Source organism: Miniopterus schreibersii (assembly GCF_964146895.1).
Source record: "Miniopterus schreibersii genome assembly, chromosome: 6".
NCBI classification, from domain to species: domain Eukaryota; kingdom Metazoa; phylum Chordata; class Mammalia; order Chiroptera; family Miniopteridae; genus Miniopterus; species Miniopterus schreibersii.
Window position 1 is genome coordinate 4,795,569 of NC_138107.1, and position 25,401 is coordinate 4,820,969.

A 25,401-nucleotide genomic window follows, 5' to 3' on the forward strand; every position below is an offset into this window, starting at 1 on the left:
AGAACCAGAGCCGGTCAGGGGCGACCAAGGTCCCCCGACAGACAGAACCAGAGCCGGTCAGGGGTGACCAAGGTCCCCCGACAGACAGAACCAGAGCCGGTCAGGGGCGACCAAGGACCGACAGACAGAACCAGAGCCGGTCAGGGACCAGGACCAGACCCAGGAGAGGGGATCAAGCCCCTCCTGGCAACAAGAAAACCAGAACTCAGTCAAAGACCAGGACTGGCGAAGCATGTCACCCTCATTTTTCAGTCACGGAGCATGTCGCCTCATTTTTCAGTCACGGAGCATGTCACCCTCATTTTTCAGTCACGGAGCATGTCACCCTCATTTTTCAGTCACGGAGCATGTCACCCTCATTTTTCAGTCACGGAGCATGTCGCCTCATTTTTCAGTCACGGAGCATGTCACCCTCATTTTTCAGTCACGGAGCATGTCGCCTCATTTTTCAGTCACGGAGCATGTCACCCTCATTTTTCAGTCACGGAGCATGTCACCCTCATTTTTCAGTCACGGAGCATGTCGCCTCATTTTTCAGTCACGGAGCATGTCGCCTCATTTTTCAGTCACGGAGCATGTCGCCTCATTTTTCAGTCACGGAGCATGTCGCCTCATTTTTCAGTCACGGAGCATGTCGCCTCATTTTTCAGTCACGGAGCATGTCACCCTCATTTTTCAGTCACGGAGCATGTCGCCTCATTTTTCAGTCACGGAGCATGTCGCCTCATTTTTCAGTCACGGAGCATGTCGCCTCATTTGTACTCTAACTGTCCGCCCCGCCCCGCGTCCCCGCGCAGGCCGCGGCGAGCCAGCGCCAGGAAGCAGCCGCCCTGCGGGTAAACGCCCCCCCGCGGCCCCTGCCAGGCTGCGCTGGGCTCCCGCCCCCCGTGCCACCCAGGGCGCAGCTCTGCCTTTAAATTCTCCCTGTGAAGACTGTTTGGGGCTGAGAGTCTGTTTAGGGCATGAGCCCCCTCGTAGCCGCCCGCTAATAAATCTCCAAAAGCTTGATTTGGCCTCTGTGTGAATTAACCTCGGGAAAACCGGGTGTAGCGCCAGGACCAGGCTCCGGGCAGCGTCGGGGCTTAAAGACCGAGGTCGCTCAACTGGAACGGCCACGTCTGGCCCCAGTGGCCATGATCCAGAGACTAGTCTTACCAGGAAATGACCAGGGAATAATTTGAAATTAGTTTAAAATTATTTCTTACCTCCGGAGGCGTCCTGAGAGATTCCGAATTGATAGACGGCTGAAGGGTGCCAGCTTTTGGCCCGCAGGGGAGAAGTCCTCCTCCAGGGACCCTGGGAAGTCACCAGGGGAGACCCTGACAAAGGGAAATTCCCCAGCGGGTCAGTCACAGAGGCCCAGTAGCCTGGGAAATTTAGAATTAATCTCACTGGGGCCTCTAAATGTTACATCCAGCTTTCGCAAGATTAACTCACACAGAGACCAAATTGAGCATTTGGAATTTATTTAGCCGGAGGCTGCTAGTGGGCTTCTGCCCCAAACAGATTCGCAGCCCCTAATAGTCTTCACAGGGAGACTATAAAGTCAAAGCTGCATCCTGGTCGGCATGGAGAGGGTGGGAACCTAGCGAAGCAATGTACCGAAGCCGCCCTGAGCACTGTTTAACCGTCAGGGTTGGCTATTTCCTGGCACTAGCTTGCAACTGTTCAGGGCCATAGAACAGGGTTACATGCGTCATGATTGAAAAATGAGGGTTACATGCTTCAGTTGAAGGTATGTTTCCTGAAAATAAGAGTATGTTTAAAGTGTATTCATAACTGTGAATATGAGAAATGCAGGTTGTTTACTTTTTGGTTATCATTGGAAAATTAAGGTTCCTAAGAATTAAAAATCCAAATTAAATTAGAAAAAATATAGGGATTTAATAATAGAAGGCATAAACTATGAAGATACATTTTTGCAGGACAAGAATTTAAATTAAGTTATGCTAAGGATGGTTATTTCTGAATGGGTAAAATGGATTATGAAGATTGTAAAACTGTATAAACATTTTAAGTTTTAAGGAAGACCCCAGTCAGGCTCCAGTCCCTTTCCTCCACTAATTTCTCTCTAGTGGTCCTAGGGCTGCTTTCATTATGCTTTCTCTTGCCCTTGTCGGTGTGGAGGAAAACTTCCCTGTCTGGCTGCAGAGTAATTCCTTCATCTAGATGCATCCTATCAATGCGGAAATGAAAGGTAAACCTGCCCTCTGGACTTGGAGTCACCCTCCCACAGGACCAGCCCCAGGCTACACACAGTGACAGGTTCCAGTGAGTCAGGACCTAACCACCCCTCCCGTCTGAAGGGCCCCTTTTCTCCTAGTATTTCTAAAAACCCCACTCTTGTCGTATCACATCTCGGGTCACCAGGGTTTCTGACTTTTTTGTGTGTAATCTTTATTGTTTAAAGTATTACAAATGTCTCCTTTTCCCCCCGTTGATCGGGTCCTCCCCACCTCCACCCCACCCCCAGGACTTCCTCATACAATTGTCTGCGTCCTCGTGTTAGGGATTATACCTGTAAATTCTCTGATTAATCTCTCCCCACCTACTCCCCAACCCCTGCCTTCTCTCTGACATTCCTCACTCTGTTCCATGCTTCTATGTCTCTGAATCTATTTTGTTCATCAGTTTATTTTGTTCATTAGTTACCAAAAGAGCCCCGCCCAGGCTCTCTCCTGTTGCTTAAGTCCTTAGATTGGAGCCTAGACTTTATTTCCACAACTCATTCACCGTCCTTGAAACTTTCATTGGCAGTCTCAACAGGCCTTCCTGTTTGTTATTTAGGAACTTCTCTTCCCTTTTCTTGCCTTCTTAAAAGCCATCAAAAACAGGAAAAATCTTATGTCTTCTCTACAAAACTAATAATTTAAATCATGTGTATAGTCTTTATGTGTTTGTCTATATATTATGTGAAATGTGTTTTCTGCTTTCAGATGGCACCACTAGGGTATAATGTTTTATTGGCCTACAGAGATTAAATACTTATATACATTAAATAGGATCCTATGGTCTAGACAAAGTATTTAATATTGAAACCAGTTTAAGTTTAATTAATATTCTTTAAATTTATTACCATAATATATATACATGTATTTCACCTAGATTCTAAAAAAATTATAATCTTTTGCTTAAGTATATTGGACAATTTTCCCAAAGTTTAAATTTCAGAGGACTTTTTAACAGAGAAATGACTGTGAGTTATTAAAACGGGCCCTGAAATACCTCAAGGATTCCTTCTCTCTCCTGTTTTTGTTTTTGTTTTTAATAAAGAGGCCTATTTAATATGCTTGAAAATTACACGGGAAGCTTTACCAAATAAGAATTAATACTAATAACTATATTTTGTTTATATACATATATTTTTATTAAAATGAATATTTTAAAAACTTCAGTTCCCTCTAGGAAGGAACTTGCAAAGATTCAAAGCTGAGTTCAAACAGGAATTTCTCAGGAGTAACAAGTTTCCTGTTAGTGTCACTGGACAAGCCTAGAGTAATAGTTCCCTATGGAAGTCATCTGGCAGTATTTCTCCAGGTGTTTGTAATCCGCATAGTAGGGTGTTTATGAATTGTTCCCAGTGTGCAATACACACTTCAAATGAGCCATGTGCAGCATTCTAAAATCTTGCATATTGCTTGTTCCTTACATATTTTAAAACTCTATATTAAATCTAAGAAGATAAACTTTATATTGTATCTTTATGTCATTTCATAATAATTATTATTTACCAAGAAACTGTTATCTTGGGACGTTATATCTTACAGAAAAGCAAGGTTCTTTGTCAGTTGTTTTATGGTCATTCTATAATCATGTCATTTAAGTTTGTCATCTACAGACATTGTTTTGCTCTGATGCATTTACAAATAGTTATGTCTTTGAAAAGATTCATAACAAGGACTCTTACTTCCGCTAAATTACAGGTTTCTAAGCAGATCATCTCTTTAAAGTAAGTAAAAGTTTCTAGAACTCTAAACAATGACTGAAAACATAAAATATTGACAAATAATCGAGACAAACAAAAGATTAGTTATATGGAAATCTTTCTATCTTCTAGATATAAGAAAGCTTATTTTTATTTCCCTAGAACAATTTGGTAAATTATACCTTCATAAGCAATCTTAAAGCTTTTATATTTTTCTCCCTACCTGATCCCTCCAGAATTTGACAACTCATAACAATATATATATTTGCCTAAATCCAATAAGAACCTATTCTCTTTATAAGGCCAGTTTCCAGTTGTGGTCTTGTTCACCAATACTTTGACTGAAACGTGATGGCTGAAAAAGATGTGCCTGAATTCTGGGCATCACCAGAAAGCAGTCTCAAAACGGATCAAAGCCACTTGCAAGAAATGGCCTTGTACCTTGCTTAGTCAGTGGTTCACAGCAATCTTTCCAGGTAAATAATGAAGGTTGATTTCCTAAAAGATGGCAAGGAAAGAATCTTGAGACATTTTGGGGACCTCAAGAACTTGAGGCATCCACCCAACCCCTAGCAGGGAAAGGCCAGATGAGAACCATGTGGCTCAGCTTCTTTGCCCTGAGGGGTAAATTAAAGCTCAATCATGAAATTCCAGCAAAGCAAATTTTAAAAAGCCTATATGATCAATTTCTATTCTCTTCATGCAATCAGGTCAAATTGAAACTAAACTTAATACAGTAAATAAAGTGGTCTTAATTTGGCTCTTTAATAAAAATGACTATAATTTTAGGGGGGAAGTTGTGTTTTAATAGACTGAATATACACAATTGTAAAGGTTAGACTCTAGTTTGGTTCATTGACCTCAAAGTTTTATTTTTCACCCATGAGATAAACTAAACAACATCCTGATTTTTTTCTGGTTTATTTGACTACAACCCTCCAAACTAATGTTTCATTTTTCTCTCATGCTTTGCCTTGGAATTATTAACAACCAGAACTTTTTCTTTTTATCAGACCATTTGTGATAATTCTTGTCATTCTAGCTTTTGCTGCAATAATGCTAAGATTTGTAAAACAGTTTGTCTCTACTGGGTTACAAGGCCTACATTCAGGGAATACCACCTCTGACACCATCACAACCTCCTTTTGTGCCAAGGTCGCATCACCCCTCTGAAGGAGAGCAAGAGCCTTTTGGCTCTGAGTGAAAACATCACCCTTTTTCAGCAGGCTGTAGTTACAGAAGAGATCCTTTCCCCTTTTTCTCTGAAAAGATTCAGTGCCAAAATATCCTTGAGGGGGAAATGTTAGATGCCAGGTACAGAAAATTCAGGCACAGAGGCTCACCAGGGCAGGAAGACCTTGATGGCTAGCAAGGGGCAAAACTGGAAAAACAAGTAGCTTCTCCCCAGGGTAGCTTATCCTCCCCCAGCACATCACTAGTCTTGAAGATTAGAGCCCCTGAGCAATTTGTTCCTAAAGATAACATCTAGGCCTCAATTGCATTTCAGCTCGAGGCCTAGAAAAGCAGCAACACCAGGCAAGTGACATTTTGGCTGCATCAGGACCAGACACATTGACTAATGACTCCCTGCCCTGGCAATGATCAATCAGTGGTGACCACAACCCTGCAAGAGCACATCCTGAAAGCTGATGAATATTCTATAGATACACTCCCCTGAGACCTCCCCTAAAACTCCCTTCTGCCAGAAAGAGAAAAATACACTCAGGAAAAAGGGCCCAGTGTGTGCTCCCCAGCAGGGGAGCACCCCAGCACCATCTCCATTCCTCCAAGGGAACCCCAAGAGGCTTGTAACCAGGGGAGCAATGGGCAGCAGCAGCTCCTCCCAGGCTTACCCTCTCCAAGGCCCCTTCTCTCTGACTTCTCGGTGAGCCAGAGCAGCCCAGCCTGGGCTCTCCTGTTACTTCTTCTGTGGACCTTTCTTGTTTCACCATCCTAATTATATTTTTGCTGCCATCATGGACTCAATACCCTTTGACTCAGTGCTGTGTAGCCCTTCCCTTTGAGGTCCCATCCCCTTTTTCCTTAAAAAAATTCAAATGTTCTTTATCCACTGCCTGAGATGGCTGTAGTCTGCCTACTCACCACCAACCTTAAGCTTTCAAGTAATACTTTATGTATACTTGAAATTTGCTAAGATTCTAGCAAATTTCCTGTAAGTATCCTTAGAACAAAAAAGAAGAAAATTATAATTATGTGAAGTGATGGATATGTCAACTAGCTTGTGTTGATCATTTAACATTGTATACAATTACTAAAACACCAAATTATGCCCCCTAAATATATAAATATTTATTTGTCAATTGTTAAAAAAAACCAACCACAGGCCTCAAATGGCATCACTCATGCTAAAACCTCCTGACACCAAACCTAGATTTAGCACCTGATCCAACTCCAGTTTCAACTTCCCAGCAAACTAATCTTTATCAGCTAGTCTGGGATTTCTGGTCAAGCACCACTAAGGTAATTTGTCACTGTTGGCCCTATCTCCCATAAAAATAAGAGGCAATTTATATGTTGAAAACTCTTCCCATCCTCATGCCTCTGAACAAAAGGTGCCCCATCTCAAAAATAATCATTTCTTTTTGTTGTTGTTGTTGTTGTTAATAGCTCCCTTGCTCCACCCTTCTTCCTATAAAAACTTCCCATTTTGTACAACTCCTCTGAGTGCCCATCACTTAATAAAGCCAATTTGAACTTCAAATTTACTTGGTTGAATTTTTTAACACAATTATACCCAATAAAAGCTTTTTAAAATAAAAACAAATGACTCCATTTACAATACCATCACAAAGGTAAAATCTTTAGGGATAAATGGGACTGAGGTGGTAAAAGATTTGTACACTGAAAATTATAAAACATTGCTGACAAAAGTTAAAGAAGAGATAAATAAGTGGAAAGACATCCTAAGTTCTTCTTTAAAAATTAAATTTTCACTCAACTAGTAATAGAGAGAAATTTCTTCAACCTGATTAACAGCATCTATAATAAACCCTAAAGCTTATATCACACATAATGATGAAATGTTGAATGATTTTTTCCAAGACTGAAAAACAGGAACGGGAGCTCGCTGTCATCACTTCTCAACAATAGTGTACTTGAAGTACCAGCCATTGCAGTAGGAAAAAAACAAACATTAAACTCAGAAAGAAAAATAACAATACCATCACCATTTGCAGATAAGATGTAGAATATAAGAGCAAAAAAAATTCTAAAGAATTTACAGAGAAACTATAAGACCTAATGAGTCAATTTATCAGGGTCACAGAATATAAAGTTAATAAACAGATATCAATTTTATTGTATATATTAGCAACAAATAATTCCATTTGTATTAGCATCAAAAATGTAAAATACGTAAGAATTTTTCAAAGGAGGCAAGGGCACACAATGGAGTAAGCAGAGCTTCCTCAATAAATGGTGTTGGGAAAATTGGGCAGGTACATGAAAAAAATGAAACTAGACTATGAACTTACACCATACACAAGAATAAACTCAAAATGGATAAAAGACTTAAATGTAAGTCACAAAACCATAAAAACATTAGAAGAAAACTTAGGCAGTAAAATCTCAGACATCTCTTGTAGCAGTATGTTTGCTGATATATCTCTGAGGGCAAGGGAAACAAAATAAAAAAAATGGGACTACATCAAACCAAAAAGCTTCTGCACAGCAAAAAAAAAAACAGTAACAAAATGAAAGGGGAACCCACTGTATGAGAGAACATATTTGCCAACAATACAACCCATAAGGGGTTAATTTCGAAAATACATAAAGAACTCATACAACTCAACACCAGGAAGACAACAATCCCATTAAAAATGGGCAAAGGAACTGAGTAGACACTTCTCCAAAGAGGACATACAGATGGCCAAGAGACATACGAAAAAAATGCTCAGTCACTAATCATCAGAGAGATGCAAATGAAAACCACAATGAGATATCATCTCATATCTTCCAGAATGGCTACCATCAAAAAATCAACAAACAAGTGCTGGCGAGGGTGTGGAGAAAGGGGAGCTCTAGTTCACTGCTGGTGGGAATGCAGACTGGGGCAGCCACAGCGGAAAAAAGTATGGAGGTTCCTCAAAAAATTAAAAATGGAGCTGCCTTTTGACCTAGCGATCCCACTTCTGAAAATACATACTATGAATCCTGAAACACCAATTCAGAAGAATATATGCCCCCTGTGTTCATAGCAGAGTTATTTACAATAGCTAAGATCTGGAAACACCCCAATTGCTCATCAGTAGATGAGTGGATACAGAAGCTGTTGTACATCTACACAATGAACTACTATGTAGTTGTAAAAACAAAAGAACACTTACCTATTGCAACAGCATGAATGGACCTGGAGATTATTATGCTAAGTGAAATAAGCTAGTGAGTAAAAGATAAATACCATGTAATCTCACTTATATGTGGAATCTAATGAACAAAATAAATTGATGAACAAAGTAGAAACATATGCATGGATGCATGGAAAAGCCTGACAGCTGTCAGAGAGAGGGGGAAGGCAGACTGGATGAAAGAAGATGAAGGGATTAGCCAAAGGACATATATGCATAACCCATAGACACAGAAAACAGTGGTTGGGGTGGTGAAGGCTGGGTGGAGGTGGGCTAAGGGGGAGAAAATGGGACATCTGTAAGTGTCAACAATAAAAATAAAATTAAAAAAAGAATAAACATAACAAGGCCACTCAGGATCCATTCCATGAAAAATGCAGATTACTGTTAGGAAAATTTAAAGCATGAAGGAAGAGAAATTCTATTTATTATTGATTGCAAGACTCATTATTTTTAACATATCAATTCTCTTCAAATTCATCTATAGCATCAAACATTTAAACTGATACCAAAGATCTAGACTGATCAAATCAATATTAAAATGAAAGAAAAAGTTGGAGGTCTTATACTTTTTTTATTTCAACAGTTTCACTAATTCAGTATATTAGCATTAGAAGGGACATATAGATATAGATGTGTGAATGGTCAATTGATTTGCACCTATATAGATATATATGTATACATAGATATGTACATATAGATATATAGGCATTTATGCTTAATTGATTTGCAACAAAGCTGTCAAGCCATTCACTAAGAGAAAGGGCAATATTTCAATGAATGACGTTAGAAAAACTGGATATCCAGAGGGAAAAAACAATAATCAGAGATTCTTACCTCACAATATTAAAATCTCAAAAACCCTCACAGACCTACATGTAAATTCAAAAATTATAAATCTTCTAGAAAAGTACATAGGAGAAACTTTTTGCAACCTTGGATTAAGCAAGTATTTATTGTTTTTTATTGAATTTTTGGGGTGACATTGGTCGATAAAATTGTATAGGTTTCAGGTGTACAGTTCTATAATTCATCGCCTGTGTATTGGATTGAGATTTCACTGCTCCAAGCCCAGCCTCCTTCCATCACCGTCTATCTCCCTATAGGCTCTTCTACCTCTGCCCACCCTGCTTTCCCCCTGGAAATCACCATGGTGTTGTCTGTCAGTGAGGCCTTTGGGGGTTTTGTTTCATTTTGTTTTGTTTTTGCTTAATCCCTTCACTTTTTCCACCCACTCCGAAAACCTCCCTCCCCTCTGACAGCTGCCAGTCTGTTCTCTGTCTATGAGTCGGTTTCCATTTTGTTTGTTAGTTTATCTTGTTCATTAGATTCCACATATGAGTGAAATCATGTGGTACTTGTCTTTCTCTGACTGGCTTATTTCACGTTGCCTCACGCTCTCCAGCGTGTATTTCTTACATCCCTGTTGTCACAAAGGTTTACTTCTTTTTTATGGCCAAGTAGGCAAGTATTTCTTACATAAAACATATAAAGCATGAAACATAAAGAGTTATAAATTAGGCTTAAAAAAATGTAAAAGTTTGCTCTTCAAAAGAAAAAATGTAAAGAAAAAAGAGAAAACTATTTACAGAATATCTGGGACAATACGGCCAACTCAGCAGGTAATGTAACCACTCATGGAAACCCAGAGCATCCTGCTATGAAATAGGCAAAAATTGGTACCAATCTTTTGTTTTTAACAAAACTGAGCTTTTAGTTGGGTTTTGACGTGGGGGAAAGTGAAGAGAATTATGTTTTATTTTTACTTGTAAAGGACTCCTTACTTGTAACTATTATTATCGTTTTCATAGCCTGTTTTAGACACTCACTAAATAAGTAGTTAATTAAGAAGAGAAGGAGAAGACCTCTCTTCTCACTGGTTTATGAAGGACTGAGTTTAGAGAAGGGAGTACAGGGAAGAAAAGGAGTCAGAGCTTTCTCACCTGACAGCAAAAAATTCTGCTGTTGGGCAGACAGTGATGGAAGAACAACAGGTATGAAGGAGGTATAGAGACCATGGACGGGACTGAGAGCCAACAGGGACAGAGCCAGGAATTCTCTGAGGGCCAGAGAGAGTGAGGCAAAAGCCCAGCATGTGCGGTTGGAGAGGATCATGGCTCTTCTAGAGGAATCCTTAAGGTTTGCTAAAGAGGAAAAGAAAGAAATTGAACATGGACAAATCATGAAAGTCAATGATTCTAAATTTAGGTCTTTTTTCTCCGTTCTTCATTATCTCCATTAACCTTTCCCATCTTTCTCAGGCTGTTCATGAACACAGACACACACACACACACACACACACACCCCCCAACACTCCCCTTCTAAACCCCCAGGAAACAAAATTGATTTTTAGTTCACCTGGTTAATCAGCGCAGAACAGTGGTGGATTCAAAGGATACGGTGGGTATCTCCTCTCCTCTTGAGGCCCCTCTGCAATACCAAAGCTTCAGTCAGACCACCCGGTGTCCTCCTGCCTGTACTGCGACCAGCAGGGCAGGACGCACCAGCGAAGGGAACTGGACTGTACTTTGCTCCTCTCAGTTCTGTGGTGGTCATAAAGATGACCTCATGTGACCGGGAAGCCACACTGATATATATTCTCATGTGAACACACACATACACACACACACACACACACACACACACACGGAAGAATGGCTGCCCTTCTTCCTCTTTTTATTGCTTTTATTATTATTATTATTTTCAAGAGAATAGCATGGGGTAAAAATTCAAGTGAAACATTCTCATAACCACTTCCTAGATTTATGTGTTTACCTTGTTCAGAGTAAAGATTGTGTGTGTATGTGTGCTGTCACTAGAGTTTTTTTTCAGTCTAGCCTCATTAACCCTACAGTTTATGGAAAATCTACTTAGGACATTGAGAGAAATTGATTCTTATTTTTACAGCTGCAGCTTCATAAAAGCTACTATAGATGTTTAAATCATCAAGAGTTTGCTCTCTCCAGGACGCTGCAGTGCATTAAATGCTGTCAGTCCATAAAACTGAGTGAGAACTTGTAATGGTTGCTCTAAGCGAGTGTGGGGAGCCAGCTGTAAGCTGACAAAGCCCTTACAGACCCAGAGGCACACCCAAAGGCCAAGCCTCATTCCGGGAATTGGAAACTCTGAGTAATGCACACCAAGATGTGAGCAAACAGGTTTGCCCTCGCCCGGGGACAACCTGGGGGAACTGTGGCTGCGGCCGGGCAGGAGGAGAACAATGACATGCTGTCCAGGGAAGATTTAGAGATAAACGAGTGCTGTATAAAATGAAACTGCAAAGCCCGTTTAGTGTCACCTGTATGCCATCAGCATGAGGTGAACCTCCGGATCCCGCTTTCTGTCTCTCTGTCTTTTTTCCAATCCCCCACTGTTCCCACTCAGCCCGACGGGAAGGAGTCATGCAGGACTTGACAGGTGAGAACTCAGGAGACACCCACCCTTCATTTGTTGTTAGATCACTTGCACTCAGTTCAACCTCTTAAGGCATAAACTAAATCCTGGGATCATGACCTGTAATTATTAGATACCTCTTGATTTCTTGGATTTGATGCCTGATAGAAGCCCCTAACTGGCCCTCAGGGTTCTCAGTCCCCTACACCGATGTCAGCATCATGCACTTGTTTGGCCTTGGGAAAGTTCGGTAACATCTGAGAATGCTCTACCTGTCACTTCTCTCAGATGGGAAACTGAGTGACCTAATGCAACCAGTTCCCAAACCCACTCTCTCCTTTATAAGCCAGATAAGAGAAACTGTGGGAATAGAACACTTTGAGATGAGAAGTGCAGAACTCCCTGGTTAGTAGCCACTCTTTTAGATTAATGCACATGATTAAGGAGAGGTTTTAATGGTCTTATACACACAGGGGACACCAGAAAGGCAAACTACTCCAGAAACTTCTCTCCTGCTTTGGAGAATTTCAGGAACTTGAAAGAAATTGTGGCCACACTCTAGTAAATGCACAAGTACTGGCACATCCAGGTGCTAGTGCTCGCATCCCTCTTAGCACATGAGCCTAAAAACTGCTATGTACTCTATTACTACTCAAGTTGCTGGCTCCATAACCGATGAAAAAAGTCATATATTAAAAAATCTAAGTCAAAAAGTGACACCCAAGTGCTACCATGAAAATTCCATTGAAAGTACAAAGAATTTCTACCACGTAAACCTGCTGCAACTCTAGACTGCTCAAGTGAGAGACTTTGGCCTATTGCTGACAGGAGCAGTGGGGGCCAGTGAACTCACTGCTGTGAACTCACTGTGGAGGCCAGAGAAAGGTCAATAATGATACATGTATTTCTGGGGAATCACTCAGAGATTCTTCACTTTCAGTACTAACCTAATTGGTGAAGACAACTGTTTTGCTTCCCTGATTTCCCTATAACAGAAAATTAGCCCCTGTTTTCCTCAGATCTGAATCCTCGTGGAACTGTCCTTGTATTTCAGTTTATGGCACTTCTGAGTTACCTTTATTGTCACTCTTTATATTTGTGCCAGTGTTTCCTCCACGACCCCAATTGCTGGGGCCAGAATGCCAGCTGACCCAAGTACACCTGCTTAGGGGCAGATCAGCAAATGCTACGATGTGCACTTTTTCAGGTACATGCCATTCTCTCAAAATTGGTTTCCAACAATAGAATTAAATCACATATCAAAAGACAATGATATGGGAGGGCAGATGGTAGCCTATGAGAAGCAGCAGAGTGCCCCCGTTCCCAGCCACGGACTCGATTTTCTCCTAAAATCCTATGTAACAAGCTTAAAAAAAAACAGACAAACATACCTGAGTGGACGGAGTGCGAGTGGGGAGCAATGATGAAACATCACGAAGTCCGGTAAGAGAGGGGGGCGTAGAAAGGGGGAGTCCCCCCTGAAGCCCGTGCTGGGCTCAAAGCCCCAGAGGCCAGGAGACTGCAAAGTTCCCTCCCCTCGGGAGTGCGGACCAGTGTCCAAAAGCGGAGATCCCACACCCGGAGCGACGAGAGGGGAAGGAGCGCCCCGCGCACAGGGTAGAGGGACCCAGGGGAGCGGTGAGTCCGTGAGGAGGGGTCGGAGCCTTCCTGGGAAACAAAGCCTCTAGGGGCCGATGGCACCTTCCTAGGAAACAAAGACTCTAGTGGCAGCTGTGACCAGTGTCTAGTGCTCAGGGTGCTGACCATAGGGAAGGCTGTCCCAAGGTCTGTGGCACCCAAGTGGTGAGGGACCACATGACTGCGCTGAGCACCGGCACACGCAGACCCTCTGCCTCCCTGAGGAGCACTGTGTTGAGCCCCAGAAAGCGCTGAATCTGCCTGGCGTGGGGGAGGGGAGGAGCCCTCCCGCCCTGAGCTCCAGGTGCCGGGAGGCTGGGACCTGCGACCAGCCCTGAGGGGCACTGTGGTGGCCTGTGGAGCCGCCCCAGCTTTGCTGAGACCAGCGGTGTGGGGAGCTGCCGGGAGCTGACTTTGGGTCCCCTCCCGCTGGGTACCTTGGCCCACGGGCGGCGGGGACCCTGCAGGGCTGACTCTCTGCCTGTGTGTTGCTTTGTGCGTTTGTGAGTCTAATCACGGAACTGGCTCCCACCTTCCCGGGGTGCCCTGGGGGACAGACCAGCAGAGGCTGGGACTGGGGTCTGCGCAGTAGGTGGTCTGAGGGGCGGGCCTGGTGCGACCAGCCAACCAGAGCTGAGCAGGGAGGGGCGGAGCCGGAGCCCACCTGCCTCTCCTGCAGCCGGGAGCCCCGCCCCCAATGGGAAAGGTCAAGCTCACTGAGCCCCAGACACCCCCGCAGGGCACAGTCCTGAGAGGGAAGGGAGAGCAGCTCACAGGAGGACGTCACAAGAAAAAGACTCTCAGGGGCTGTTGTTTGGGAACCGGAGGAAACGCTGAAAACCCTGCTGCGGGCTGGGCAGGCAAAGGGCTCACTGGAACATGTTCCTAATCGGACCCACTGAGCCCAGGCTGCTGAAACGGCCCAGACAGAAAAGGCAACAGACTGAAATCAATCTGAAGCTGCAGCAGGACAGAGCCTGGGGGACTAGAATCAGAGGACAGGGTGGGGGCTGAGGAGCTGGCAGTGGAGCAGAGACTAACTCCCACAGAGTGAGCTCCTGACAGCGACACCTCTAAGGGGAGTGATACCCTGGGCTACACTAGCCACCCTGCACCCTAAAGACTCTACAGAAGACTCTGGAGCAAGACCAGGCAACTACAAGGTTGCAAAATAGCTGACAAGAGGAGGTGGCCCACGGAGAGCCTCAGATCAACCATCTACCTGAGGACACCAGAGCCAAACCTGGACAGCTCCTCACATTGCGTGATACACAAGCACCTCCCAGGAGAACTGAAACCAGCCCACAAAACAGTGACCCTCAGGCAACATAAGTTGCCCAGAAAAAACTCACCTGACCGACTACCTTTTTTTCTGCTGTTTTTTTTTCTTTTGTTTGGTTTTGGGTTTTTTGTTTGTGGGTTTGTTTATTTTTTCTCTTTTTTCCTTAGGAAGAAGAGAAAGGGGAGAAAATTTGTTTTTTCTTTTTTAAATTTTATAATAATTTTTTAAAATTTTTTTAAACATTTTTTACCTAATTTTGTCTTGCTTAGCTTGTTTTTAGTTTTGTTTTGGTTATTTGCTTTGTTTTGTTTTATCCTTGCTTCTAATATCAAGACTTTCCTGACCTAGCAGGGTTCAGATTTTCCTAAGGGCTCTCTTCCAGGCTTACAGACAGCAACCTTCCTGCTGTGCCCTCACGTGGCAGAGAGAGGGAATGCAGTCTCTATCCTGCCTTATAAGAGGACTAATTCCTTCACGGGGCTCCACCCTCATGACCTAATAATCTAATCCTAATTGTTCCCAAAGGCTAGATCCCTGACGGGGGCACGCAGGAGGCAGCAGATCCATACACTCACACATCCGTGTTCCTCTCTCTCCCTCTCCCTTACTCTCTTTCTACAAAATAATCAATAAAAAGAATTTTTTTTAAAAGTGGAAAAACAGCAGGTGCCCACTAAGAACCTCTGCTGCTTGAGTGAACTCATAGCTGGGAGGAGAGGGATGGAGCTGGGAAAGAGGGAAACCACAGAGCGTTGGACAGGTGAATCTGCAGCAATGAATTAGAAACTAGAGGTTCTGAAACTCAGGGTGATTTTTCCCCCAAAACATTTACTAAGTGCTGGGGAGTGAGGGAGGCTGGCAGGGGTGGGAAGGGAGGAGAGGAACACAGAGCAAATTTTCTAAAATTCTCAGGTGCTTTGGGAAAAAATCCCTCTAGGAGGAAGAGACTTTCAACAAATACCAGTTTGCTAGCTTTAAAACATGTTTTCCAACATAGAGTGTTTTAAACCTGTAGGAACACAAATATTTGCACTTTCATGACTGTTTCAGTATCAGGTTGGGCAGATAGGATTAAGGTATCAAACAGATCTACATATATTCCCAGCAACAGCCCTCTGAAATTATAGTAACAATGTTAAAGGTCTATCGTATTTTTAAAAAACAAATATAAAGATAAAAATTTTCCTTCTATAAATTCTTTCCTCTAAATAACTATAATCAGTAAAAATTGAAATTGTGAAATATTATATGAGTGGGTGACTTGGCATTCTCTGAGGGTGAGATTACAGCCACAGGAGGACATCTGAGGAGCAGACCAGGACTGCAGCCTGGCTTATGCGGCACTTGAGGCACAAGTAAGATGACCAGGAGGAGTCGGTCTGGAGGCAGTTAAATGTATCTCTCAAATCTCTGGAGTAGTGCCGAAAGCGTATTTATATAGGAGATTACTAAGTCAGGGGACTACATAAAACTAGCAAAAGAAATCACACAGGTGAGAGAAGTAAAGAGCGAGCTTGAGAAGCTATGTCAGAGGACTTGGGGTGTGGGAGGAGGTTAAGGACTGGGATGAGAGGAAGACCCTGTGACTGGCCCATGGAGACTCATCTGGGCTAAAAAGAGCACTACTTCATGGCAATCTAACAAGACAAGAGTGTCATAGACTTACTGACCGTATATGTCAGTGCTGTGGAAGTTTGAGGCTAAAAAATATGGGAGCAGAGCGTGAGGGACCTGGCTGAGGCCCTGACAGCAGACTGATGGGGTTGGGAGAGAGAATGGATATTAGGACAGTGAAGAGGCTGAGGACAGACCACTCTTTCAAAGAAATACTGGTTTAAAAGGAAGAAAGATATGGCAGGATCTGTAAGGGAATGAAGGAAGGAATTCAGTTTCTGCTTGTTCTTAATTGTTGTTAATTTTGTTATGTTTTTAAGTGGGAGGTAGCAAAGCATCTGTTTATGCAGAAATGAGAGCAGAGAGTGAGAGATGGAACTTATAGGAGAGACGGTATCGCCCGAAGTGCTTATGGCTGGAAGAGAACAGAAGTGACATCGGAGCCCAGGCCTGAAGACAGCAGGAGAGAGGCATGATGGAGGAGGCCTGCCAGGCAGAGAGGAGCACCGTCAACCTCGTGGTTACACACTCGCCTGGGCTGCAGCTGGGATGACTAATCTGCACAGGGAATGGTCAAGGGGAGAGGGATTGTCTCTGGAGGACAAGACCCTAAATACTGGGAGCAGCATCCTGAGAGCAGAGGAACCGTGGGCTCTGGAGAAGAGGGACATCCCTGAGAGTCTAGGATGATGAAGGAGTGTGAGGATCTGTGGAACTGTTTGTGCAGGTTGGTGGTAGAAATTGTTCCAGTTGCATTTTGGCCTCTCGTTATGGTCTGGGTGTGTCACCATTTGGCTTTTTTGAGAGAGCAACTCAACACTGCCATGTCCCACAAAGTTTATGTCTAATTAGAGCAATCCCAGAATGAGCTCAGAATTATGTCCCTACACAGCCAGTTACTAATGGCCTCCATAACCAACGTCATGTAGCTCAATGAGAAATCACCTTTCAACATCCTGTAGGCTCTCCCCAGATATTTATTCTTGAGTCTTTCTGAAAGTCCTTCTTACCCGTATATTCATTTGTTCGGTTCTTTTCAAATCTCTTTTTTTTCTAATTGCGCTTTCCTGCCATTTTTTGTCAATATTTTGCCACTGAAATGTACCCATATATTCTCTTTCTTTCTGTGAACCTTAGAAGGTTTTCTCAGTTTTCAACATAGAAAAACAGAAGTTTCTGCATCAAATTATTCTCTTATCAATAAGAAAAATATCTCCTCTCCCCAACCTAACAAAGGTCAACCAACTTACAGCCCAGATATCTTTGCCAAGTCATCAGTTGTGGGTGATTTATTACCGGGATCATTCTTACCTGGGCAATAAAAACGTTTGTATGACTTTTTATATTTTCTACAGTTATGTATTCAAAGATAAGCAATATACAGAGAAGGAAGGAATGAGAGGAAGAATGACAGAAAAGAGGTTTCCTATCACACTCAGAGAATTCATGGAAAACAGATGCATATGGGAAAATCCACAAACTTCGAAAATGATGTATAGATTTCTCTAATACAAATTACTTTGAGAATATAGGTGACAATGGAGTGATGAGAATAAGAAATATAAAGACACATGAAATTCATTCATTCAACTGATCTTTTGTTCTGAATACATTTAATGAGTTTTTACTCTGCGAACAGTATAAATTAATAAAATTAAAACAAAGTTGCCATCAAGGAAATTGTTCTCTGAGCAGTTAGAAGGACAAACACATCATTGTCTCTCTTTTTTTTTCTGTTCTACACCTTTTTTATTTTAAACCCCCTATTTTTTTTATTGACGCACAAAGGTTTTTTTTTTTTAATTTTATTTTTGTTTAAAATATTACAAATGTCCCTTTTTCTCCCCAATGACCCGTTCCACCCCGTTCCTTCCCCTTCCCAATCTCCCTCTCCCCACCTTTGTCCATGTCTTTGGGTTTTGTATATATGCACATAAATTCTTTGGTTACTCTCTCCCCCTTCACCCACCCGCCCTCCTCCATCCCTCTGACATTCGTCAGTCTCATCTATGCTTCCATGTCATTGAATCCATTCTGTTCATCAGTTTATTAAATTCTTTAGATTCCACATATAAGCAAGATTATGTGATGTTTGTCTTTCTCTGCCTGGCTTATTTCACTTAGCATAATATTCCCCAGGTCCATCCACACTGTCCCAAAGGGTAAGAGATTCTTCTTCTTTACAGCTGTGTAGTATTCCATGGAGTGAATGTCCCACAGCTTTTTATCCATCATCTACTGATGGGCACTTGGGCTGCTTCCAGATCTTAGCTATTGTAAACTGTGCTGCTATGAACATCGGGGTGCATATATCCTTTCTGATTAGTGTTTCAGGATTCTTAGGATATATTCCTAGGAGTGGGATCACTGGGTCAAATGGCAGCTCCATTTTTAATCTTTTGAGGAACCTCCATACTGTTTTCCATAGTGGCTGCGCAAGTCTGCACTCCCACAGCAGTGCACTAGGTTCCCCTTTCTCCACACCCTCGCCAGCACGTCGTTTGTTGATTTGTTGATGGAGCCATTCTGACAGGTGTGAGGTGATACCTCATTGTGGTTTTAATTTGCATCTCTGATGATTAGTGACGTCGAGCATTTTCTCATGTGTCTCTTGGCATCTGTATGTCCTCTTTGGAGAAGTGTCTATTCAAGTCCTTTGCCCATTTCTTAATTGGGTTCTTTGTCTTCCTCTTGCTGAGTGCTATGAGTTCTTTGTACACTTGGGAAATTAGCCCCTTATCAGATTCATCCTTGGCAAATATGTTTTCCCAGACCGTGGGGTTCCTTTGTATTTTGAGGCTGTTTTCTTTTGCTGTGCAGAAGCTTTTTAGTTTGATGTAGTCCCACATGTTTATTTTTTCCTTTGTTTCTCTTGCCCTAGGAGATGTATCAGTGAAAAGTCCTCTATATGGGATGTCTGTGACTTTACTGCCTATGTTTTCTTCCAGGATTTTTATGGTTCCGTGACTTACATTTAAGTCTTTGATCCATTTTGAGTTTATTTTTGTGTATGGTGAAAGTTGGTGGTCTAGTTTCATTTTTTTTTTGCATGTATCTGTCCAATTTTCCCAGCACCACTTACTGAAGAGACTGTCCTTACTCCATTGGATGCTCTTGCCTCCTTTGTCAAATATTAACTGACCATAATGGCGTGGGTCTATTTCTGGGGTCTCTGTTCTGTTCCATTGATCTATATGCCTGTTGTTGTACCAATACCAGGCCGTTGTGATTACAGTGGCTTTGTAATACAGTTTGAAGTCCGGTAATGTGATCCCTCCCACTCTGTTCTTTTTTCTCAAGATGGCTGCAGCTATTCGGGGTCTTTTTTGGTTCCATATAAATTTTCAAAATGTTTTTTCTAGGTCTGTGAAATATGGTGTTGGTATTTTAATAGGAATTGCATTGAATTTATAAATTGCTTTGGGTAGTATGGACATTTTAATGATATTAATTCTTCCAACCCATGAGCATGGTATCTTCTTCCACTTGTTTAAATCTTCCTCTATTTCTTCTTTTAGTGTCATGTAGTTTTCCGAGTACAGGCTCTTACATCCTTGGTTAAGTTTATTCCCAGGTATCTTATATTTTTAGTTGCAATGATAAGTGTTATTGTTTTTTTAGCTTCTCTTTCTGAGAGTTCATTGTTGGTGTATAAAAATGCCATCGATTTCTGGATGTTAATTTTGTATCCAGCTACCTTGCTGAAGTCATTTATCAAATCTAGTAGTACTTTGATGGACTCTTTAGGATTCTGTAGGTTCAATATCATGTCACCTGCAAATAATGACAGTTTTACTTCCTCCTTTCCAATTTGGATACCTTTTATGTTTTCTTCCTCTCTGATGGCTGTGGCGAGGACTTCCAGCACTATGTTGAATAAGAGGGTGAAAGTGGACATCTCCACCTTGTTCCTGTTTTTAAGGGAAATGGTTTTAGTTTTTGACTATTGAGTATGATATTGGCTGTAGGTTTGTCATATGTCAGGAACCAGCCTGAGAAAGGAACAAACCTGAGTTCGAGCGGTGGGAACGAAACAGACAGACGAAGTTATGGGATCAGGAGGACTGTCCTCTGATGAGGAGCAGCCCCAGATGGCTTCAACACCTTTATTATATAGTAATTGACATACAATTGGTAATGAGGTGGGGGTGACACAAAGTAGTTCCCTCAAGGCCGCATGAACACTCTTTCAGAGTAAACACCCTGCCTCCTGCGTGAGCCCAGACCTTGGTAATTTCTTTATCTCGGCTCCTCGTGGGAACTTGTGGGGAGGGTCAAGTCCTTAACTCCAGACCCTCACGTGACATGGACCATGTGCAGACACGTCACCAGCTCCCAACATCTCCCCCTTCTTTACTTTTTAATTTGAGCCAGTGGACTCCTGTCTGCAGCTCTGAGATGCTCCGCGTTCCTGCTCAGACACAGACTGGGAATAAACATAGGACTATTAATACTACAGCCAACAACATAATACCAGAATAAAATCATGAGGATAAACTATGCCCAGAGAGAATATTAGAAAACTTGTCAAACAGTTCTTTTGCTAAGTCAGCGGATGAGGTATCCAGAGGAGGAGCAGATTCTATAGCATTTATATCAGCATGTAAGCGGCAACATCAATAGATACATTATTTTGACTTCATATCCCCATAAGATGGTTTTTAACCCTATCCCACCCCCGTTCAGAGTGATTATATGGTTTCTTGGTAACACAAAGCCATTGAAACTGAGCATGACACTGCGGCGACATTCTAACCTTCACATTTTGAATTTGATCTCCTATAAGTAACAGCTTCTTCTAAGGCATTCAACTTATCCTCTAATTTATTATCAATTCTTTTTTTTAAAAAAATATATCTTTATTGATTTCAGAGAGAGGAAGGGAGAGGGAGAAAGAGAGACAGAAACATCAATGATGAGAGAGTCATTGATCAAGACCACAACCGGGGCATGTGCCCTGACCGGGAATCGAACCCTGATCGCCTGGATCCTAGGTCGATGCTCAACCGCTGAGCCACGCCCGGCCGGGCTCCTATCAATCCTTTCTTGAGCTCCCAAATCATCAGATACATTTTTTGCTAACCCATTAACAAAACTCGCTGTATGTATTTCTTGAGTAAGAGCAACTCCAGCAACAGCAGCTGTAGCAATAATAGAAACTAAAGCAGCAATACCGGCTATCAACCGTCCCAGGAATCTTTTAGGTCTCTCCAATAGTTCACTTAACTCTTGCAACACTTCAAGTCCTTCATTAGTACACCAATGTCCTTGCATCTTAACCAGAAGCATTACAAACGCAGGTTGGTGCAATACCAACAAATCTAGGTTTGCATTAGCACTAGATACACAATTTGTAAGGTTACAATTTTCACAATTAATAGTATAATAATCAACTAATTTCTTAATCAAAACCTTACCTACCAATACTACATAAGGAGGAGGAACACAGGCTAAACTCCTTTAACAGAGTAGTTCCCACTTGGATGATTCTCATCTTTATGTTTCACTATGACAATGTCCGTGTTTGCTGCTCACTTCCGTACATTAGGTGAACGCGTCCGTGCTCTGTCAGTAAGGGCTCCACAAATCCTCCAGGAGCTTCAGTCAGTCCACAGTGTGAACGTCCCACAGGGTTAGGCGTGGCCCAGTCATAACCTGCCAAAGAGGTTCCTTCTATGGGGTGTCTCACGGCCATACCGTATCTGCATGGTCTCCAGTTTGGACAGTGTTTCAGTACTTGGGCAGCAATTCCACATGTAGAAACTTTATTTCCTCAGATGGGCACCAGCACAGATTGGAAAGACGACAGGAACAGTGCACTTTTCTCTAATACTGAATCACTATGTACAAATATAGGAAAAGGTAAAGACAAATTATTTTGAAAATAATTATCTTTGTTAGTAAAGCAAAGTGACCTGAAAAATGCCAACAACAACAACAGAAATATAAACAAAAGAAAGTAACAAAACCCAAACCCAACAAATAGTTTGTAAGCACGAGCCTAAACAGGTTCTGTATTCAAAGGCAGTCTCTGCAGGTTGGGCAGGAAACTCACTCTCACGGAAACGTTACACAAAGACATCTGGGAGATAAAATTTGGAAAAATGAGAAGAGCTTGCTGCTTCTTGGCTTTACCTTTCATGACTGGCAGATTTCATGTCTGTATTTTAATTTTAAAAATTAAACATCTCTTTCCTCTACTTAGACCATTAGCACGATTTCTCACTTGAAGCAGACTTTTAAAAGAACTTGTCTTTCGCTGCCTGGCTTATCTAAAGAACTTAATAAACTGATGAACAGAATAGATTCAGTGACGTGGAGGCATGGATGAGACTGAGGAATGTCAGAGGGATGGAGGAGGGCGGGTGGGTGGAGGGGGAGAGAGTAACCAAAGAATGTATGTGCATCTATGCACAACCCAAGGACACGGACAATGGTGGGGAGGGGGACTGGGGAGGGGGAAGGAGCGGGGTGGAACGGGTCATTGGGGAGAAAAAGGGACATCTGTATTATTTTAAACAATAATAAAATTTAAAAAATAAATAAATAAATAAAATAAATAAATAAAAATAAAAATAAAGAACTTGTAAGTTGACTGTGTTCAAGGTTTGATTTCCCAGCCATTTCCTGAACCTGAGGTGATCTGACCTTTAAAAAAACCAGCTGTTTACCAACAGGGCGTGTGCATTGTTTTAGACTGCATTGTTTTCAACCCAAAACCGACGATGTTTTAACATGTGGCTTCTACTACGACTGGAGCCCTGGGGTCTCACATCTCAGAAACACAGGTTTGACTCTGCCTGATCTCCGCAAACAACAGATTTCCTTTATAGTCTGGAAAAGCTGAGCACACAAAGAAAGAAGGGATAAACCGGCAACAGCTCCATGCTCAGGAAAACAAGGCCCTCGAGGTTTGTGTGGTGGTCCACTCGAATGAAAGAGAGGAAAAGTCCTTATGTGCCCAAGGTGTAAACCACAGGTATAGTGTCCCCAATAAAAAAGAAAACGTGAGGCACAAGGCAAAGTGCTTCACACACACACACACACACACACGCACCCGTACGCACAAACATGATTCCAATTTTCCAATTTGTTTCACTCTAAATTGTTACTAAATTTATTTGATTATATTTCTTTCTTTTTTTTTAAGCCAATACTGGTGCAAGAAAAGAATTTGGATTTTCAACCTACCAATGTGTACTGTAGAGTCCACTCCATTGGGGTTACAGAGACGCCACTTCACCGCCTCCAGACTAATGTGCTAGAGATCTCTTTTTCTTTTTTTTTTTTTTCTAAATACATTGGTGATCACTGTTTCCCTTAAAATATACTTCAAGAAATGCAGAGAAAACCATAAAATTTAAAAATGAAAATAAAAAGTGCTCTCAGGGAATCTGAGAAAACAGCACCAAATATATTATTTAAAAAATTAAATATTATTTACAAAAGTATATATTCACAAGCAACTGCTTCTTCTATATATAGCCACTTGGAAACCTTTTTACAAAGGGGATGCCTCTTTTTCACACACTGACCCATCTTATTTTACTCCTGACTGTAAATCAAAATGCTCCTCTTACCCCAATTCCTTTCCTGGCGGCGCCGCTCACATGGAGAGGAGCCCTCACCTTACCTTAAGTTGCGTCTCAAGTACTCAGGTCCCTGCTCCGGTGCCACTTGTCAGGAACCAGCCTGGGAAACAAACAAACCTGAGGTCGAGCGGTGGGAATGAAACAAAGTTATGGGATCGGGAGGACTGTCCTCTGACGAAGAGCAGCCCCAAATGGCTTCAATGCCTTTATTATACAGTAACAAACAAGTGGTAATGAGGTGGGGGTGATGCAAAGTAGTTCCCTCAAGGCCGCATGAACACTCTTTCAGAGTAAACACCCTGCCTCCTGCGTGAGCCCAGACCTTGGTAATTATCTTGATCTCGGCTCCTCGTGGGAACTTGTGGGGAGGGTCGAGTCCTTGGCTCCAGACCCTCAGGTGACGTGGACCATGTCCAGACACATCACTGGCTCCCAACAGTCATACATGGCCTTTATTATGTTGAGGTATGAGCCCTCTATTCCCACTTTGCTGAGAGTTTTTATCAGAAATGGGTGCTGGCTTTATTAGAATGCTTTTTCTGCATCTATTGATTTAATAATATGATTTCTGTCCTTCATTTTGTTTATGTGATGTATCACGTTTATTGATTTGCAGATGTTGTACCAGCCTTGAATCCCTGGAATAAATCCCACTTGGTCATGGTGTATGATCTCTTTAATGTATTGCTGGATCTGGTTTGCTAGTATTTTAGTGAGGATTTTAGCATCTATGTTCATCAGGGATATTGGCCTGTAATCTTCTTTCTTTGTAGTGTCTTTATCTGGTTTTGGGATTAGGATGATGCTGGCCTCATAAAAACAGTTTGGGAGTTTTTCCTGCTCTAAAGTTTTCTGGGATAGCTTGAGTAGAATAGGTGTTAATTCTTCTTTGAATGTTTGGTAAAACTCACCTGTAAATCCATCTGCTCCAGGAGTTTCGTTTGCTGGGAGTATTTTGATTACTGCTTCAATTTCATTAGTAGTTATCAGCTTATTCAGGTTTTCTGCTTCTTCCTGATTCAGCTTTGGAAGGTTGTATGCTTCTAGGAGTTTGTCCATTTCAGCCATGTTCTGCAGTTTGTTAGTTGCTCATCGTATTTTCTTACAATCCTTTGTATTTCTGTTGTGTCAGTTGTTATATTGCCTCTTTCATTTCTGATTTTATTTATTTGGGTCCTCTCTCTTTGTTTCTTAGTGAGTCTGGCTAAAGGTGCATCAATCTTATTTATCTTTTCAAAGAGCCAGCTCTTGGTTTCATTGATTTTTTTGTACTGTATTTTTTGTCTGTAAGTCATTAATTTCTGCTCTGATCTTTATTATTTCCTCCCTTGGGGCTTTTCTTGCTGTTCTTGTTCTAGTTCTTTTAGTTGTTGTTAGATGATTCAATAGAGCTTTTTCTTGTTTCTTGAGATAGGCCTGTATTGCTATGAATTTTCCTCTCAGGACTGCTTTCGCCGTGTCTCACAGATTTGGGGTTGTTGTCTGTTCATTTTCTTTTTTTTCCAAGGAGTGTTTGATTTCTTCCTTGCCCTCATTGGTAACCCATTCATTGTTTAATAGCATGCTATTTAGCTTCCATGTGTTTGAATA

The 25,401-nt window shown here is 42.0% G+C and overlaps 1 protein-coding gene across 1 annotated transcript in view; it reads right to left on the minus strand.

Moving 5' to 3' along the window:
- The window catches only part of LOC308558388 (uncharacterized protein), a 140,525-nt gene extending 126,670 nt beyond the window's left edge, over positions 1–13,855 (minus strand). Inside the window, exons 1-4 of the mRNA XM_081140052.1 lie at positions 13,424–13,855; positions 13,077–13,386; positions 10,651–10,722; positions 10,236–10,436 (exon numbers count right to left, since the gene is read on the minus strand). Of these exons, the coding sequence (XP_080996178.1) occupies positions 10,236–10,407 (172 nt within the window). The 5' untranslated portion in view covers positions 10,408–10,436; positions 10,651–10,722; positions 13,077–13,386; positions 13,424–13,855. The remainder of the gene's footprint in view (positions 1–10,235; positions 10,437–10,650; positions 10,723–13,076; positions 13,387–13,423) is intronic.
- Positions 13,856–25,401: the final 11,546 nt, after the last annotated feature.